The 19498-nt window shown below is 41.6% G+C and overlaps 1 protein-coding gene across 3 annotated transcripts in view; it reads left to right on the top strand.

Moving 5' to 3' along the window:
• The window catches only part of CNTN5 (contactin 5), a 2223160-nt gene that overhangs the window by 1181759 nt on the left and 1021903 nt on the right, over window positions 1-19498 (top strand). For all 3 annotated transcript variants that reach the window (XM_082244684.1, XM_082244682.1, XM_082244683.1), the window contains one exon: window positions 3420-3552. In XM_082244684.1, the coding sequence (XP_082100810.1) occupies window positions 3495-3552 (58 nt within the window). In that variant the 5' untranslated portion in view covers window positions 3420-3494. The remainder of the gene's footprint in view (window positions 1-3419; window positions 3553-19498) is intronic.

Raw genomic sequence — 19498 nt, 5'->3', positions numbered from 1 at the left:
TTTGGGTCTTCATATATCTCCTCTTTAACAACTATGGTGACCTTAAGGCTGAAGAGAATCTGTCTGCAAATAATTCAGTGTGCAGGAGACAACTGTGTGCGTAGGAAGAAACATATTTTCAGTAAATACAGCTTTGACAGCTTCCTAAAATTTCTTTATGCTTCTAGATATAATTAAAACACAACAAATATGTGAAAATGCCATTTGCTTCAAAAAAATATGTCAAAATGCCATTTCAAATATTTATTTATTACAGGTATTTATTTAGCACTAGCAATTTGCACAGAAATTTTACATACTTTACATAATTTTACATACTTTACATAATTTTACATACATCTGTCCTTGAAAAAGAAAGCCTATATGCCCACCGAAACCTATAATAAGCTAACCCAAGCGCTAAATGAAGACCAATCACTATGATATAAAATGGCAATGCAGCTACTTAACCTCAAAAAATGTGCACAATGGATAAACAGCAGATATTCAACAATACCTCTAAATATACCAGTAGCGCAAACTTAGCAAAAAGAAAGTGCCATAAACATATTGTATGAAAATACAACTAGTAGGACTACACAAGGTCCAACTGTTACACAGATGTCACACTAGCATCAGGAAATAAACATATTGACATAAATCAGTCCATGATCCTTCAATACATCTCCTGGGGTAATTAGATATACTGGTGTAGTTCTCAAGAGGGTCACCACCACCACCGTGCTCCAAGGGGGGGAGGAGAAATGTCCACTCACCAGATGCTGTGGCCCAACCCACTTTCGTGTTTGAGCAATAAAGCCTATAAAGTTAGTCACTGATCCGTGTCATCCACACCGGGCATCACACCAGCTCAGACCATAAGGCTCGGCCCTGTCTAGAAGAAGATTCTCAGGTCCTCCAGGCAATCTCTGGATGGCTGTCTGTTCAGCTGGTTGAGCGAAGGAAGGCGAAGCTGGAGAAGAATTGCCTAAAAAAGTTCAGGCAGAGAGGAGGCTCTGCTTCCACACAAGGGAAAGGGATTTGGGGCTTCTAGTTCTTCCCAAGGCTGAGCTCAGAGGCAGAGTTCAGTTGTGAAGTTTTTTGCTCTTCATGGAGAGGGGAGAGCTGATCCCCTGTGAAGCCAATCTTCTCAGGTCCATACAAAGTGAGACTTCACATGAAAACTTCCATATGACACCTTGTTCACAAGACTTGAACAATTTGGCCTTCCACATTACAAAATTTTCAGCAATATCCTGGAGGTAATCAAGGTAAGTATAGGCAGATAAGATGGGTCCTTCAGGTGTCCGTGTGGAGGCTGGGGGCTTAGAGTCACCACTGTAGGTCTGTGTTCATCTCCTCTCTTCCTCTTCCTGTCTGGCAGGAAGTGGGGGTTGTCACGGCAGTGAGATGGAGGCTTGGACCGCAGGGTGAAACCGCAGTGAGATGGAGGCCTCCGCAATGTTTTTTCTTTTTTGCTAAACAAATAAAAAAAGCACCGAAAAATTTGAAAAAAAAAATGTTTTTTGTTTATGTTATAAAATTTTGTAAATAGATACGTTTTTTCCTAAACTGATGAGGCCGCACTGACAGGCACTGATGAGGAGGCACTGATGGGGTGGCACTGATGGGGTGGCACTGATATGCGGCACTGATATGTGGCACTGATAGGTAGCACTGATATGCAGCATTGGTGGGCACTGATAGGTGGCAGTGCTGGGCACTGATGGGCACTGATAAGCGGCACTGATCGGCACTGATGGGCACTGATAGGCAGCACTGGTGGGCAATAATGGGCATTGGTGGTATGCACTGATTGATGGCAATGATGGGCACTGGTGGGCAGCACTCATGGGGAGGGCACTGGTGGGCAGCACTGATGGGGAGGGCACTGACGGGCTCCCTGAGCCCTGATTGCCATCCCTGGTGGCCATGGTGGGCATCCGTGGGGTCATGGGTGGGCATCCCTCGGTCATGGGTGGGCATCCCTGGTGGTTCTAGTGGCACCCCCCCCCCTAAGGGTCTGCACTGGTAATCAATGCTCTGATTATTTCCCAACACGTTTTGACTAAAAATTTGCCTTCTTAAGGGGAAAATATGGTGAAAACAAACCTAAATAAATAAAAGAAGAAAAAGAGCAACAGCAAATATGTAGATCTTACATGTCTGGAAATGAGTAATATTATTCATATATTATATATTTACTAAACTTCCCTTACATGAAGGACCAGATATAGAACCAGAAAAAGTGACTGCTGTGCATCTCAGAGGTGCCAGTGCAGAGGTGGCAGTGATGACTAGGCCTCACTTAGCAACTTCCTGGGAGTGCTTAGGAACATCCTGGGAGTATTCCAGTCAGGTTTCATAACGTATGTAAATGGCCTACACCTATAGAAAGGGTATTATTCATCTTTAGTCAGAGCTGCACAGTTTGTTTTAATCTACAAACATCCCTTACCTGTGTAGGTATGTTTTTTGTAAAGGTGAACTATCCTTTTAAGTCCAGGGCGTGACAGAAGAGGCTATATTGCTTACATGACTCCCTCCTCTGGCATTCTCCAGTGCTTTCCTCTATTTCAAGCTTTGGTCTGTGAGTGGAGTATGAATGCCATTATGTAGAGTGCAAAGCTATCACCCCTGTGTTGTACATGGTGGAGGGGTAGTGCTCAATTGTAGCAAGGAGCAGCTTACAGAGGGGGCTGCAGAGGACTGGTTTCAGGGATCGAGCAAGCCTGCTGGAGTAAGGAATACAGCCTATTCTACAACCCCCTAGACCAGTGATGGTGAACCCTGGCACCCCAGATGTTTTTGAACTACATTTCCCATGATGATCATGCACTCTGCAGTGTAGTTGAGCATCATGGGAAATGTAGTTCCAAAACATCTGGGGTGCCAAGGTTTGCCATCCAAATCCCAAACTGAATGAGCATTTAACCCTTGCAGTGTGTGTGGGGGCTCACCAAAAGCACTATCTGGGTACACTATTGCATTACTGTGTATTTGTCAGCCAAACTATCATAACACTAAAAACAGAAAAATTCTCTGAACAGGAAAGGGATGTAACATGTTGGTGTTGAGTTGGTTAACCTGTGTGGGTAAAGCACAAGTTCCCTAGGTCATTTCTGCCATGTCTTCAATCACGTAGTTGTATTTCTAAACCAAGCCTATTGCCCATTTGTATCATACCGGCAGAGAGGGCACACAATATTAATATCTTTTACAAATGTTCACAGGTAATAAACTTCAGCGGTTCTCCGGGTCTTTAATCACGTCTCTCATTTCCACGTGTCAGCTCGCATTTGTCGTTAAGTGCTTATAGTATCAGGCTTTTAATTGCTTTAGGGCCCTGCACTGTCCGTTGATTTGCCTATCATATTATTGCCAGATGTGCTTCTTGTATTTCATTCTCCCTAACCGAGACCTCTCTCCTGTCTCAACAGGCTGAGCCTTAATGAAGGAACGTCAAAACTGCTAACAATCACACAAACAGGGACTCCAGACCCTAGTGACCAAGGATGGCGTTGCCATGGAAACTCTTTTTCTTTCTGTCAGTCATGGTGGGATGTCTATCAGGTAAAAACAATGGTTCCAAACTATTTTCCTTGCACGTCAAAAGGTGATAAACTATACAAAGTATTTTTTTTTTTTTTAGCTCTGGAATGGTGGATCTGCATTTGTTTTTCATATTTAATTCATTCATTTAAATTGTCTACCTCGATGGGTTATTTTTCTCCTTGCTTGGGGATGTGTTTTATCTGTTATTCTGTTATATAAATGGTAATTTGTTGTGTGATATATAAACAGCCATGAAATTCTATGTAAATGAAGGTTGAGATTTAAATGTAGTCTCATGCTTTTTTATTTTATCTCTTTATACGGTACTCCTGTACCCCGGCATGTTATAATGTGTGACTGATTGTGCTCGAATATGCCTTAACGCCCCACTCCAGACTGTTGGTAAATATACCCCTGCAGCGGGGTCCCCTGCAATGCTCATTTGGCTAGGGGGGAAGGAATCCTTACAAATTTTTTCCATATTCCCCACTCTCCCTTGCTCTCCCTCCTGCTGGTCCTGCATTGTACATGATGACGTCAGAGGGCTGCACCTCTCTAACCACTTCTCCCTGGGAGGACATCATATGGTCTGAAGTGGTTATGCTGAGGATGCTGCATGGCATCATCCCGGTATCACGATTTTCAAAAACTGATGCTCTTTAATGTGGAAGTGTTTTGAGCGGCTGTGCAGCCACTCCATCACTTCAACAGGCGGCAAAGGAGGGTTCCCCCTTCTCACACCGCTGCTGCTGTTTCCGGGGTCTTCCATCTGATCGGGGAGCCTGGTAATGATGCAGCTGCTTCCTCACATTCCCCAGGAAGAGTGGAAGGAAATCAAGTTCCCACCCCTCTTCTCGGATGTCAGAAACCAGAAGCAATTTCGTCACTTCCAGTTTTGGTTTGATGTTTATAAGTCCTTACCAGCTTCTGCAAGCATCTGATCAAACCAAATTCAGTTTCATCAGATGCTTTGGAGGTCGAGGGAGACATCTGGGATCTAAAAGACCCCAGGTCTTCCCATAAAAAGGACCGGTCACGACCCATGCTATCTCAAAGGATATTGTTCATCCCTTGTGATAGCAATAAAGTTGAAAAAAAAAAAAAAGATTAAAGGACAGTGTAATTTATTTTTAAAATAAAAATAAATAATAATAAAGAAAATTAAAATAAATAAAAATAAAATAATGTTTTAAAGTGCCCCTGTCCCATGTGCTCACACGCACTTGTGAACGCATGCGTAAATTCCACACGAATATATAAACGGTGATCGCACCACACATGTGAGCTGTAAACGTCGGAGCGAGAGCAATCATTTTAGCACTAGATGTCCTGGGTAAAGCCCCGTACACACGTAGCGAATGTCGGTCGAACGATCGGCCGTCTTTTGTCCGGTGCTGTCCTGTCGGCTGAAAACTGCAAAAGACTGCACATGAATTTTGTCGGCCAACAACAGCCGACTGCAGAAGTGATGTCATGTGATGGTTAACTTTCCGTGTGTTTTTTCTTTTCTGAGCATGCCGAGTCTAGCTAATGTGCTGTTTGTCGGCCGAATTCTGTACTGACTGGCGAACAATCGGCCGTTCTGGTGTTGGCCAACAAAAATTTTAATGCCTGCACACCAGATTCTGTTCGGCCGAAAAGTCGCAGTCGGTTGTCGGAAGCATCATACTAACAAGCCGGCAATCGGCCGATCGGTCGGCGGCCGAATATTTACGGCCAACAATCGCTACATGTGTTTACTCTGAAATGGTAACCTGTAAAGACTTTTAAAGCATTGCCTATAAAGGTTTTTAGGTACTGTGGTTTGGTGCCTTTCCGCAGGCATACGCAATTTTAAAGTCTGACATGTTAGATATTTACTCGATGTAACATCATTGTTTATATCTTATCAAAACATTGGGTAATATATATAGTATTTGTAAGCATTAAAATTAATTAAAGTGTTTATTTTTCCCCAAATAAATTTAGTTTAAAAATCGCTGTGCAAATACTGTGTGACATAAAAGATTATTTTATATATATATATATATATATATATATATATATATATATATATATATATATATATATATATATATATATATTAATATATATATATATATATAACGTTTGGAGGTCATAAGTGATGTTCTTGCAAAATAATGCTGATTTTTACATGTATGTAATATATAATATATATATATGAAATATATATATATATATTTACATACATGTGAGAAGTGTCAGAATTGGCCTGGCAGGCAAGTGGCTAGGAAGTGAAGAGAAGAGGCTTCAGTGGACCAGCGGTACAGAGGAGGAAGGCTGTGAATGTGAGGATTAAGGTAAGTATTTCATTTTTTTCCTTACCCTCCTAGCCAAATGATTATTTAACCCTTGCATTGCCACAGGGGCCCAACTGCATGGGTAAATTCAGACAGCATCTTAGAGTGGAGCTTCAGAATACCTTTTTCTGTCAGTGAAAGTGTTGCTTGGACTCCAGAGCTCTGTGCTTTCATAGCTGAGTAACAGCCACACCCCTCTGTACACATGTTTCATAGCTGAGTAACAGCCACACCCCTCTGTACACATGTATTACTCAGACTTGTATAGCAGAGAAGAGAAGGGGCTTGTCTTACCAGGTATGTTACCAAGACCTAGTGCGCTGGGTCAATTCTGGTGCCTGTACTACAAGTCCAAAAAAGCCAGCATCCAAACTTGTGGACTTCTAGACTTTATTTTATACCAAAAAATGAAGGCCAGGATTTTCTGACACATGCCTGGCGCTGATGTTCTTTTTTATGTGACCCGCTGAAATAAAAGCATAAGGCTGAATTCCAGGTATATTTTTTTCATAGTTGCACTGGTCATGTTTGGATGAATGTAAGTGCATATTCCATACCTGGCTGATCCCTGTGAAAGTGAAGAATCACTAAGTAGCTGTCACTACTACAGTAATCCTCGTTGTCTTCAGGATCCCATGCCAAACGGCTGCCCTACTGCATAGTATCTTCCGGAGGTTGCTCACATGGTACACGTGCTATTTAGAGAACATTTTTAATTTCTTCAATATATGCAAAGTTTTCTCTGATTGGGAGAGGTGGGTTGAGGGCTGGTGACATCACAATCTCCATCTCATCCAATCAGCGTATGCCTTGTATTAATTGAGTAACATAAAAAGTTAATTGCATGCCACCCATGCTTAACTGTGGTTACTATGCTGAAGAGCAGTCACTTAAAATAATAATAATAATAATAATAATAATAATAATACTTATTATTATTATTATTATTATTATTAAACTTTATTTTATATAGTGCCTTTACAGGTTCAACTGCTTCCTCAAGCACTTTACAAAGACAAGAGAAACAAAAACACAAGAAATACACAGGGTAAAACAGAGAAAAAAAAGCAAGAATTACGTGAAAGCTTGTCTTAAAAAATGTTTTAGATTTGATTTGAATGAGTTTGGAGAAGATGATTCTTTTGGGGATTTTTGGGGCATAGCAGGGAAAGATCTTCTCTAATTGAGTGTAGGTGAGTAGGAGGGACACACAGAAGTCCAGAATTTGAGGAGTGGATGTGGGATGATATGGAGTCTTAAAGTCAGTGAGGACCACTGTAGTAGCGGTGGCTACTACAGTGATTCTCCTCTTCCACAGGGATTGGTCAGGTATGAATTATGCATATTTTTTCTGGACTTGTAGTGCTTGGACTTCGAGAGAAGTTGCTGCTCCGCACCACCTACTGTATTTCAGTCCCAATACAGCTCTGGTGCCTATTAAACTGTTTAGTCATGTACAGTAAAGACCTCCATAACTGCTGTTGGATAGTGGTGGAAAGTCTGTGAAAATGTTGTTGGTGCAAAATGTATTTTACTGCAGACTCAGATGTTTCTTATCTTTTAAAAGTGTAACTCCTGCCAAATTATTGCTGTGCCCCTGTTGTAGAATTCCTTTACTCACATTGGAACGACTACTGGGACAAAAAGTGAGAGGAAATCACCAAAAGAGGCAAAGGCAGCATTAAAAACTTCTAAAACATTAAAAACAATATTGGCTTGGGTTATACTTTAATACTTTGCAAAAAAATGTGCAGAATCCAATATCATAAGGAAATATTGATTTGGAGCTTTTGACTGGAGAGTGTAATGGACCATACACACTATAAGATTTTCCGAAGACTTTTTCCTTTAGATTTACCAAAACCATAAAATATGAGGTCAAACCTAAACACTTTCAATTTGTATGCAATCTGGCAGGCCCTTGCACTACATAGAAAAGGTAAATCTGAAGGAAAAAGTCTTCAGAAAATCTTATAGTGTGTATGGTCCTTAAGATTCTGACTAAAATGTTGGGACTGCCTTTTCCCTGCTGTGCAGTTGTACAAATTGAGCAGTGGCAGTTGATGGTTGAATATGGAGTGTCTGGGAGGCAGACATAACTTCTCAGCTGTATAAGAAGGTTTGAAAATGTTTGTTCTGCTGTGCATGAACAGAATTGCATGCTTCTAAAGAACATGCACTTATATGGAGGAACTTGGTTTAGACCAGGTCTAAGGATTACATTTCAGGTATTTGATCATCAGATTTTAGAAGGCTATGAAATATTTGAATATTTAAATTGGATTTGGCAAACTAAGTGCTTAATTTTCATGATTCTCCCACCAATGGACATGGTAGACCTTTTTAAATTTGCTCATTGGTAAACGTGTTTTATGGTTTTTGTAGTGCTACCTCTTTTTATATTGATACCTCTTTAGTATTCAATTATGAATCTTTCACAGCAGAGATACCTAAAATTATTGTAAGTGATGAGAAAAACAACTTTAAGTGCTACATCAAAGGTTGTGACAAATTCCATACCATCTGTGGGACTATTTACTATATAGTCAAAAGTATGTGACCACCTATCCAAACTGGTAAAATCAGGGGCACAAAGCAAGCTCAACAAAACATGGTTTGACAGGTTTGATGTGTTGGAATTTAACCTGACCAACCAACTTTGAGATGATTGCAAATGTAGATTGTGGGGCAGGTCTTCTCACCCAACAAAAATGCCTGACCTACAAAATACTCTCTTGGCTGAAGTGGCTCATACCCACTCCAATATCTTGTGAAAACCCTTCACAGTTTGTAGGTCAACTCAATGTTAATATCCATGAATTTAGAATGGAAATGGAAAATCCACCATATACTGTAGGTGTAATGGGCAAGTGTCAACAAACCTTTGGTGTACTATATTGTCTTATGCTTATAACTGTACCATTTATGGAATCTACTATCTGAACGTATGGGAACTTATGGTCTTATAATGAGTCTACCTACATCTTGAATTCCTGTTTTTTTTGTACAAGTATTGGTTGTATCTTTCTTTTATTTCACTTGTTATACTGGACTGGCCTCATCAAATGGATATTGTCAATGTTGTATTCTACTGTATAGTCCTAATGTTTTATCCCACATGAATGGGCAGTCACTCTACTTATAATACAGAAGGTATTTTGTATACAGTTTATACATCTCCCTTAATCAAAGATGGTATTAAACTTGAATAAGTAAGCAAGACGGACTTATAATAATTAATTTACAGCAGCCCTGCAATGAATCTCTTCTGGAAGGAATAACACACCATAAGTTGTGAATAGGGACAGCTATTTTCAGAGCTACTGTATCTATATGACAAATAAAGTAAAGAATTATTTTTAGAAATCCAGATATAAGGATTCAAATTTAGTACCATGTTAATAAACGTTTATTTTTTTTCGGATATGACCGATGGTTTTATTATTATTATTCGATTTTTTTACTCTTACTGTGTGGTACATTCTCTGATTATATCTGGTTACAAGTAGTGCTACTGGGAAGGGGGGGGGGGTGCAGCGCACTGGGTATTTGTACTTAGAGGGTGCTTGGGCCTCTGGTTAATGATTCGTTTACACTCACTCCTCACTAAGCAGCAGTAGCTGAGCATGACGGACATTGTGATATCTGGTTTGGTGACATGACCTCCTTAATGCTCTCCAGGTTAAAATTCTGCCCACTGCAGTGGCAATTTACGTAGTAACAATTTGAAAAATGTAAATTATTGTTGTAAAGATTACAGAGTTGCATATTATCAATCAAAGGCTTTTTATTAGTACATGTGGTGCTGGTTAAGGGTACTTATACACTGTTGCGGTGCAATTTTCCCAGTTGCATATGCAGCTCAGTGTACCCTGTTTCCCTGAAAATAAGCCCTACCCCGAAAATAAGACCTAGCATGATTTTCAGGGATGGCTGCAATATAAGCCCTACCCCGAAAATAAGCCCTAGTAAAATCCTTAATCTCAGCCCCTCCCTCTGCAGTATTCGGAGAGGGAAAGTAGAGCTCCGGAGGGTCACGTGAGTACCCAGCGGCGCTGTAAATAAGGTATTTTCAGTTACAAAAAGGTGCCACACTGCACATTACATAATCTTTTTACAAAATCGATTACATAATGTTGCAATGACTTTATCCAAAGTTTATTTTTGAGATTAAATAATGTCTTAATGCTGACTCCTAAGCTGACAGGGAGAGAGGGGGAGAGAACTTTTATTTAAACATTCTATTGTATTATTCCAGGTCTTTAGAACCTAGAGAGGGGTAAATGACACAGCACAAGCACTGTGCTGTCTATCATGCTTTAAAGGATCAGGATATTTATTAATTTACTTTAGGGTTAAAATCACTTTAAGATCGACATTGTACATACCGTAAATAAGACATCCCCTGAAAATAAGCCCTAGTGTGTTTTTTGTAGCCAAAATTAATATAAGACCCGGTCTTATTTTCGGGGAAACACAATACCTATGGGTTTTGTGAGGGTTGCACTTTGCTGTAGACTTCTATTGCATCAGGTGGTTTTGTTGCGTTTTCTGAAAGTGCACCAACAATTGCATTTAAAAATACATTTAAAGAGATCCTGTCACCAAGGAAAATTTCAAGTTGCAAGTAGAATCACAGGAAAATAACATTTTAAAGGCTCGCTTGCAGTGTATGTCCTGTAAATTATTTTTACTCACTTGCAATGTTCCTTTAACATTGTTAGCACAATTGACTAGTTAATTTCCTCTAATGTCGGTGCACTTCAAAGCCCTCTCCTCCTCTAGTAGATTCTACTTTCTCTCTGCGTTGGCCCAGCTCCTCTACCCCTCCCCTCACCTCTCTACATAACCTTTTATATGGCTGCCAGGGGAGGAGCGAAGGGGAATACTACTGTATTTTAGGGATCGACCGATTATCAGCAAAGCTGATATATATTGAGGGCCGATCTGCACTTTCCCTGATATATCGGAATCGGCCCCTGAGGTTACCGATATTGCCGATATTTCGGGAAATTGCTTGTACCGGAGTGATGCCTGCAGCTAGAGGCATCACCCCGGTACTGCTGTCCATTGCCGATGGTCGGCTGTCTTGTAATGACAACCGATGTGGCTGAGAAGCCGATCGGCTGTTATTACAAGTAGCGGGAGGGGACATTCCCCCCTCCTTCCGCGGCTTGCCCGGGTCTCCCGTCCCACCGGAAGACCTGGACAACCAGCCTGCAGGGCCGCCGAGGAGCCAATCAAAGCCGCATTCGGCTCTGATTAGGTTTACATGTAAAAACTCGGAAGTGATGTCATCAATTCCGGGTACTCAACGCCAAATTTAAAAAAATGACAGCATTCAAAACAGACAAACTTGGCGTTTTGAATGCTTTTAAGTGCAGAGGAGGGGTTTGGGGTCTTTTAGACCCCCAGATCCCTCCAACAGAGTACCTGTAAATAAAAAAATAATAATTTTTTTTTTTAAAAATGTACGAAAATATAGGCCAATATCGGCCAATACTGATATGTGATGACCAAAATATCGGTATCGGCAATAAAAACGAAATCGGTCGATCACCACTGTATTTAGTGTCACTTGAGTGATATCTCATACTCTGCTGGGACTGCTGACGTCACATCCAAGAATGCAGCCCTAACCATCAGTTTTAGGGTTTTAGATGTCTACACAAGGGAGGCTTTTACAGGTGAATAACATAAATAAAATACACATATAATCCTATGTGAAGATTTTTTTTGACATGAATGGTCTGGTGACAGGGTCTCTTTAATAAATACATACTTTCATTATTTGTCCTAGTTTTTTATAACTATTTGGAGTTCAGATTTGGAAAACGTGAGCACTGTTAATAGCCGCTTTTCCATACCTCTGATTCCACACCTGTAGTTCCGTCTTATGGAAGCAAAAGAAGAAATATGGAAAGCACATCTGAGTTTTTTCTTTCTTTGATCCTTCAAAGTCCTTTGCGAAACATCGTTGTGCTTTTTTTTAATTTTTTTTTACACACTGCGGGTTTATATTACCTGGGATTTAAAGTGTGTGCCTTTGTAGTCAATACCCACCATTCTATTTATAGAGAGCGCAGCATCAATGTCAGCGTAATCTCCCGAGGACGTCGAGGGTTAATTTGGCTGGAACATGTGACCTGTCTTGTAGCTGCAGGCACAGAAGGGACAGTATTGATTTTGACAAGTGCGCTGTTATCAGCCCCTAATGGGATATGATATTGCATTAATTAATTTAGCAGATGAGAATACAGGTTCTGTACCGACTTCCTCTCATGTAGATGAGAAATTGCAGACTGCACCGTCCGTGATGAATATTCTATATGTTACATTTCAAGAAGATCTCAAGGCAATTAACATTTCTCAACCTCGCTCTCTGGGAAATAAATGTACAAGGTTCAGAGGTGTAAGCAATGCAGAATTCTCCCTCCGGACGCCAATGGTTTTTGATCACTGATTCAGGCTCCGTGCGTTTCAACGTGCTTCCATTTATTTATTGATTGTTATTTGTGTGCTGCCAGTAATGACCATACTTCTCGCTATCTTCTATTTCTGCAGCTGGCTTGATTTCATATTTGCATTAGAATGTGCTCTGATTGGCCAGCGCAAACATATCCATGTTTTTATTGCAAGCCATAGATTATTATGCTAATGTGTGTGTTTTTTATCATGTGTGACTGATAGCAGGCACGGTTCTGAATATCCAGTACTGCACTGAACAGGTGTGAAAACATTTGAAGGCTTTTCCGAAAGATGTTTTGTTCCGGTACTTTTGTTCATTTATTTTGAAAACGTACGCATTCTATTGTGGTGCATTAATGCGCACACAGTAAGGCACATGTTAAGGTGCGTTGTGTTAATGCAAGCCATTTATTATAACTGGGCTGCCAATGCACAACAACCTGTATTGGCAGGTGTAGTTTCCACTCCACCCAGCAGGTTGCACCCTGCCACCTCATGGAATGAAGCGGAGTCTTAAGAAGAATGATGTTCCCCCTACAGCCTCTATAAGTTTCATAGTGACCTTAGGCAGCCATCTTGCTTGGGGCAGTGCTAATAAATAGCAAAGCCCCCCTGAAACTGGCACTCAGCTGACCATTAGGTGGGGGGATGGAGTGTCGGCGACCCCACGATCAGTTGTGAGGGGGGGGGGTTGTACCTGGTGGGCACTCCTGCCAGGGCCCCCTATTCTGCCTGGTCCTGTCCTTGAGGCCTAGGGATCCCCCTGGGTTCCTGGGAGCCTTGTGGGGCTGCTGCTTTCTTGTAGCCTGTGTGCTCAATGCACGGTGGCCATGTTTGTGTAGTCCGGCGTCCATTTTCGGTGGTTTGCCATTGAAAATAGTGGGAGCCTGATGCTGACTTCTGGATCTTTTCATTTCCTGATTGCCGCGCATGGAGTGCAGATTGTCCTGGTGGCTGCAGGTGCCTATTTCTGCAGGGTGGTGAGTCTGGTGGGGTCCTCACCCTCTCTGCTGAGGTTGGTGCTTTGTGCCTGGCGACTGGGTGCTGCTGCCAGCACGGTGGGGGTTGTCCCAATGCAGTGTTTTACACTTTTTGTGGGGTTCGCCTGGTGACTCATGGAGTCTTTAGAGCATATCTCCCCACTCCAGCCCTCCGGGTTCCAACCATCCATCGATGCACTGTTGGCGGTCCTGGAGTACTTTGTGTCCCAGGTGGAGGTTGCTTTCGGGCGACAGGCTAGCGAAAAGCACCCCCGCCTTCCCCTCCCTCATCTGTCTCATCAGATCCAGAATCTAATTTGGCCACTGCAGACGTGGGTCAACCTGTTAGGTCTGCGACCACGCGCCCAAAATCCTCAGACACTGAGGACGATTCCTCTACATCTGCAACTGCGCACAAAAAGGCGCTGGTGGAAGCACTGATTGTATCTGTGCGTGAGACCTTAAAGATGGAGGATGCAGCTGCAGCTGCGACAGAGTCGCAGGTTCCCATTTGCACTCACAAGCCACCCAGAGCGGCAAAGGTGTTTCCTTTCCCCGCCTATTTTGACAGAATTGTCACTAAAGAGTGGGGATGACCAAAGCATCCCCCTGGGCTCCCTAAGCGATTTGCTAGGTGATATCACTGCATGAATTTTACGGTAAGTCAAAAATCCTATTATTTCTCTGGGTATGTTCTGTCTGGACATCCACTGTATTAGTGAGGTTTTGTTGTATATGATTTGGGAATGTAGGAGTGGGGGAAGGGGGCTGAACTTCTATAGTTTTTGACCCGTTCACTGGAGAACCTATCCAAAAGAAGAACAGTATGTATGGGCTTTATTGTCACTGATGTTGACCTGTGCCCTTACCTGAAAAGGTTAGTTTGGCCCTGTCTGTGTTCCCACTGCAAACATCTGCTTGCACTTTCACTTAATTCTCTTTGGAGCACTATTTCTGGAACAGGAAGTAACTTGAAAATTTCCCCTAAAAAAAACAAAAAAAAAACACAGAAGTTATAGACTTATTAATCCAAAGAAAAATTCTGGAAAACAGTCCCACTCTATAAATGGTGGTTACATTATATCTAAACCCACAAACAAAAATATCAATAAATAGCTGGTTACAATTCTTTAGATTTGGTGGCTGCATTCGTTTTATTTATTTCTTTATTTTCACCTGGTGATTCCACCAGTAACATGCTTCCAGTCCTAGAGTATCAATGTTTACCCACTTCTGTATCAGGACAACAGAAGCAAGATAGGACTTAGGAAGCTTTTGTTATTGTAACTTAGAGCAGGGCTGGTCAACTTTCTTCATATGGGGGGCCTCAAGCGCGGCCCCCAACATCACCAAAATTCTACACATAAAATTCTGTGAATATTCAATGCCAGAGATAGCAGACACACAACGGGATAAAGTCAAAGACTATCAAGACTATAGTCAAAAGAGATTGTCAGAAACTGAGGATATATTACAAGAGATGGTCAGAGACTGTGGACATAATACAAGAGAGGGTCAGAGACTGTGGACATAATACAAGAGAGGGTCAGAGACTGTGGACATAATACAAGAGAGGGTCAGAGACTGTGGACAAGATTTAAGAGATGGTCAGAGACTGCAGACATGATGCAAGAGATGGTCAGAAACCTGTGGCATGCTTCAGGAGACCTTTAGAGACTGTAAACATGCTGCAGGAGACTTTCAGAGACTATGAACATGTTATAGGAGTTGTTGGAGACAAAGGACATGCTTCAGGAGACAGTATTAGACTGGAAAGATATTAAATGAGACTGCTAACAATCACTGCTATAACATGGCAATAGAGAAACACAGATTAGTAGCTGCAGGGGTCCTAAGGACAGCACAGCAAATAATGTCAAAGGGTCATGAGTTGGGCACCAGGGACTTAGGCAAGCCATAGGTTATGCAATTTTCTTTCCTGTAACCATGAATTACAGGAAAGAAAATCGCTTGATTCCCCCATCAACACTGACTGTTGCTTCCCATGGAGCTATTGTGTTCTCCCAGCAGGGGTGGGCATCGGGAGCCTTCCCTGCTGGAAGAACACAGTGAATATTGCTAGTGGCTATAGCCGCTGGCCATAATCGCGTGCTAAAAAACTGACATGCTGGTTGTATCCAAGTTGATCGATGGTACAATCAGCCTGCCTATGCATAGATCAAATGTATAACCGGCTAAGGAGGGACATGGTTCTGTAGTTCTCAGAAATAGCTGAGAACATCATAAGTTATTGCTGCATTGTAATTTATTGCAGCACAGGCAGAGAGCAAAGGAAGTTACCAGCTCACAAGATTTCCAGAAAGATCAACAGGTATTTTTTTGAACTTATCCATCAGTTATACCACTTTCAATGGTATCCATATACAGTAGCCCAATAAAGCAAGTAAGGGCTCTTGTAGCCAGAACCTGTCAAATCGCAGACTGGGGAAAAAGAGCAGAGTCCAGAGCGGTGCTCAATACTGTGGTTGCTTTTAACGGTATATTTAACAGACCCAATAAGAGAAATTCATTGTTTGAGTTTATAAGCACTTTAAGGTATTACTGTGACCTAATTATTCAACCTTAGAGCTATTGACATTACTGAAACTTGTAAGATTTTGATCTTCTGTTTTTCTCTACCTTTTAAAATTCTTTTTGTTAACTCAAAGTCCTTTGCTGTCTTGAAGTGCCGTGTTATAAATTAACAAATAATTAAAAGAAGCAAACAAGCTGATAATATCAGAATGTCAAACAAAAGACTATGTCGTACCATCTCCAGAGCTCTGTCTGGGTCTACACACATAACCGCTAAACAATTGAATCTATTGTTGTATCATCAACATCGTTCCAGCACATTTATGCCTTTGAATGGCTGTATCGATTGTGTTTTGCATGCACTTGCAAGTTTGATGTTTAATCCCAGTTTGTTTGCTGTCCTTGTACATGATGACAGGATAATTGCAACTCAATGACATATGGAAATAGAAGGCCGTAAATAACAGAGGTCATTTAACAAACTAACCCTTCTGCTTGGGAAGCTCAGATAAAACAAACAGATAATGTGGTTTTAGGATGCGGAATTGTGGTAATGACTACCATTAGCTTTTAGCATTCTTGTAAAAGAAAATGTTCTTTGTGGATTTTTAACTTCATAATTGGATTTTCTTTCTGTTTTATTTTCGATTTTGAGGTGAAGGTTTTACAATGTACACATTATTTTTGAGGCCACATTTGCTTTCATAATTTTGAGCATCCAAAAAATGTTGAACTCATTAGCAACATTTTTTTAGACCCTAATTTGTAAGATAACTGCAAGTGCTTGAAAACTAGAAGACGTTTTAAAATTTCAACAACTAACTCAGCAGTAGTAGAGTAGAATAAGGCCTGAAGAAGCGGTCTAAGTTATCACAAAGCCTGCATAGTTAATCACTTGCCGACCAGTCACGTTGACTGTACTGCGGCAAAGTGGCTCGTTATCGTCTGGCGACATAGACCTACGTCACCAGACATTCCCCTCTCTCGGCGGCGCGCGCGCCGCCGGAGGCTCGCTCCCGCTGTATTCAGTCACAGAGGGAGTCGGGCCAGGGGAGGAGCGGCGGTGATCACCACTGCTCTTCCCCGATCGTCGGGGAACTAGTGTGGAAATCCGCCCGCTTGTGTAAACAAAGCGGGCGGATCTCCTAAGTGACAGGCAGGGTCAGATTGCAGGGTTCAGCATAGCTGAACCTGCGATCTGTCCCTGTGTCACTCAGTCACCTCCCCCCACACACGTTAGTAAGCACCAGGCATACATTAACCCCTCCCTCTCCAATAAAAATGAACCCCTTCCCTGCCAGTGTCATTTTTACAGTAACAGTGCATATGTATAGCAATGATTACTGTAGTAATGTCACTGGTACCCCCAGAAGTGTCAAAAATGTCAGTCAAGGGTCCGATCTGTCCAGCGCAATGTCGCAGTCCCGCAAAAAAAAAATGCAGATCGTCGCCATTACTCGTTAAAAAAAAAACACAAAAAATGACAGAAATCTTTCCCTTAGTTAGTAAACGCAATAACATTTGCGCAAACCAATCAAAATACGCTTATTGCGATTTTTTTTTACCAAAAATATGTAGCAGAAAACAAATTGGCCTAAAATGATAAAAAAATTTGATTTTTACATTTTTTTGGGGGGAATTTCATATTAAAAAAATGTGAAAAATATTGTTATTTTTTCAAAATTGTCGCTCTTTTTTTGTTTATAGTGCAAAAAGTAAAAATCGCACAAGTGATCAAATATCACCAAAAGAAAGCCCTATTTGTGGGGAAAAAAAGGACATAAATTTAATTTGGGTACAACCTTGCATGGCCGCGCAATTGTCCGTTAAATTAACGAAGTGCCGAATTGCAAAATATGGCCTGGTCTGGAATGGGGTAAAACCTTCCGGTCGTTAAGCGGTTAAAAATACGCTCATTGAGAATTTTTTTTGTCAAAGACATGTAGCTAAATACATTTTGGCCTAAATATATGACAAAAATTGAATATATTGGATATTTTTTAACTGTCAAAGTAGAAAAATATTGTTATTTTCTTCAAAATTGTCGCTTTTTTTAATTAATATCGCACAGGTGATCAAATACCACCAAAAGAAATCTCTGTTTGTGGGAAAAAAAGGACGTAAATTTCGTTTGGGTACGACGTTGCATGACCACGCAATTGTCAGTTAAAGTCGCACAGTGCCGAATCGCAAAAAGTGGCCCAGACGTAAGACAACAAAATCCTCCGGTGGTAAAGTGGTTAAAGTGTCACTGAACTCTCCATGTTAAATCAAGATCTTAATCCTGCACAATGCCCTAATCCTCTGTGGTGTGTTAGAATCAAAAAAAGTTTTTTCAATACCAGTTTTCTTCACATTATTGTTTTCACTGAACACTCCCCTTGGAGACTCCTCAAACGTCTCTCCTAGTATGAACAGTGATCATATATTGCAGGTGTGTGCATTAATCTACTCAAAATACAACTCTCATGAATGATTGTGGTGCCAACTCTACAGTAATGCATATGTCAATATTATTATTCATGAATGGGAATTATAGATGCTTTTATGTGCCCCGTCTGGGTTGTGGTCTGGACAAGGAGGGTGGTACCCAAGTTAAGAAAATGGCACCATAATGTCCAGATAAAGTAGAACAATTATTGAATTTATGAGTTGAATTTATAAAGGATAACACAGTAGGTGACAATCTGCAATCACACTAGCAATATGGCTGTAGCAACTGTGGCAGAACACTTGAAGTAACAGTTTCAGTCACTCTTGTAGTAACAAACTCAGTAACACTGGTAGTAACTGGTGCAGAAGAACGAGGGCCGGATTAAGAGCATCATGGGCTTGGTGCTGAGGATTTTGAAGGGCCTTAAGGGCCGTGCCTTGGCATGCACCCAGAGGAGGAAGGGTGCAGCCATGCATGCCTAATTCAACATGGGATGCTGTCTCTGAAGCCCATAAACACATCCATGCATCGGCAACTGTCCCTCCTTGTCTGGCCTTCGTGCAGTGTGTGGGGAGGTTCTGAGGGAGCTGCCTGGGGAAGCGAGCATAGAAGCCAGACGTCTGTGTTTACAAGTGACAGAAGAGCGGTAACAGTGAATATGGCCAACCCGGGGCCTATATAAAGGTAGGGGCCTGGAGCTGCAGCTCCAATAGCCCCTACGTTAATCTGGCCCTGAGAAGAACGGGTAGTAACAGATACAGTAACTCTGATAGCATGGTCCCTAGCATCACAACGTTTCACACAGACATAGCCTACATTACCTTGACAACATCTGGAGAAGGGGTGGCTGGCTAGCAGGGTGGTGGCACAAGCGGTACTAGAGAAAACGGTAAAGGTACTAAGAAGTAATTATCAAGATCAGTGAGTGGTAAGGCATGCAGTGGTGTCCCTAATCTCTCCCCAATCGCACAGGAGTCTTTCCTCAAGGCTATCTCTCTGTCCCTACGCTGTCTTACAAAGGCGCACCAAACCCAGCAGGGCACTGCTATTTACTAACACTGTCCTCCCTAAAGATGGCGGCCAAAGGTTTTTCAGTGCCCAATCAGACAGCTACTTCCCTTGAGACACCTACAACAGCTAGGATGGAGGACAAACTAGACCTGCCTACAGGTCCTTCTGTAGCATGCCAAAGAGCGGGAGTTACATGCCCACATACAGTGGGACCC

This window comes from Pelophylax lessonae, assembly GCF_965119305.1.
Source record: "Pelophylax lessonae genome assembly, chromosome: 2".
Classification (NCBI taxonomy): Eukaryota; Metazoa; Chordata; class Amphibia; order Anura; family Ranidae; genus Pelophylax; species Pelophylax lessonae.
This window is presented reverse-complemented; position numbering and strand designations above follow the sequence as displayed.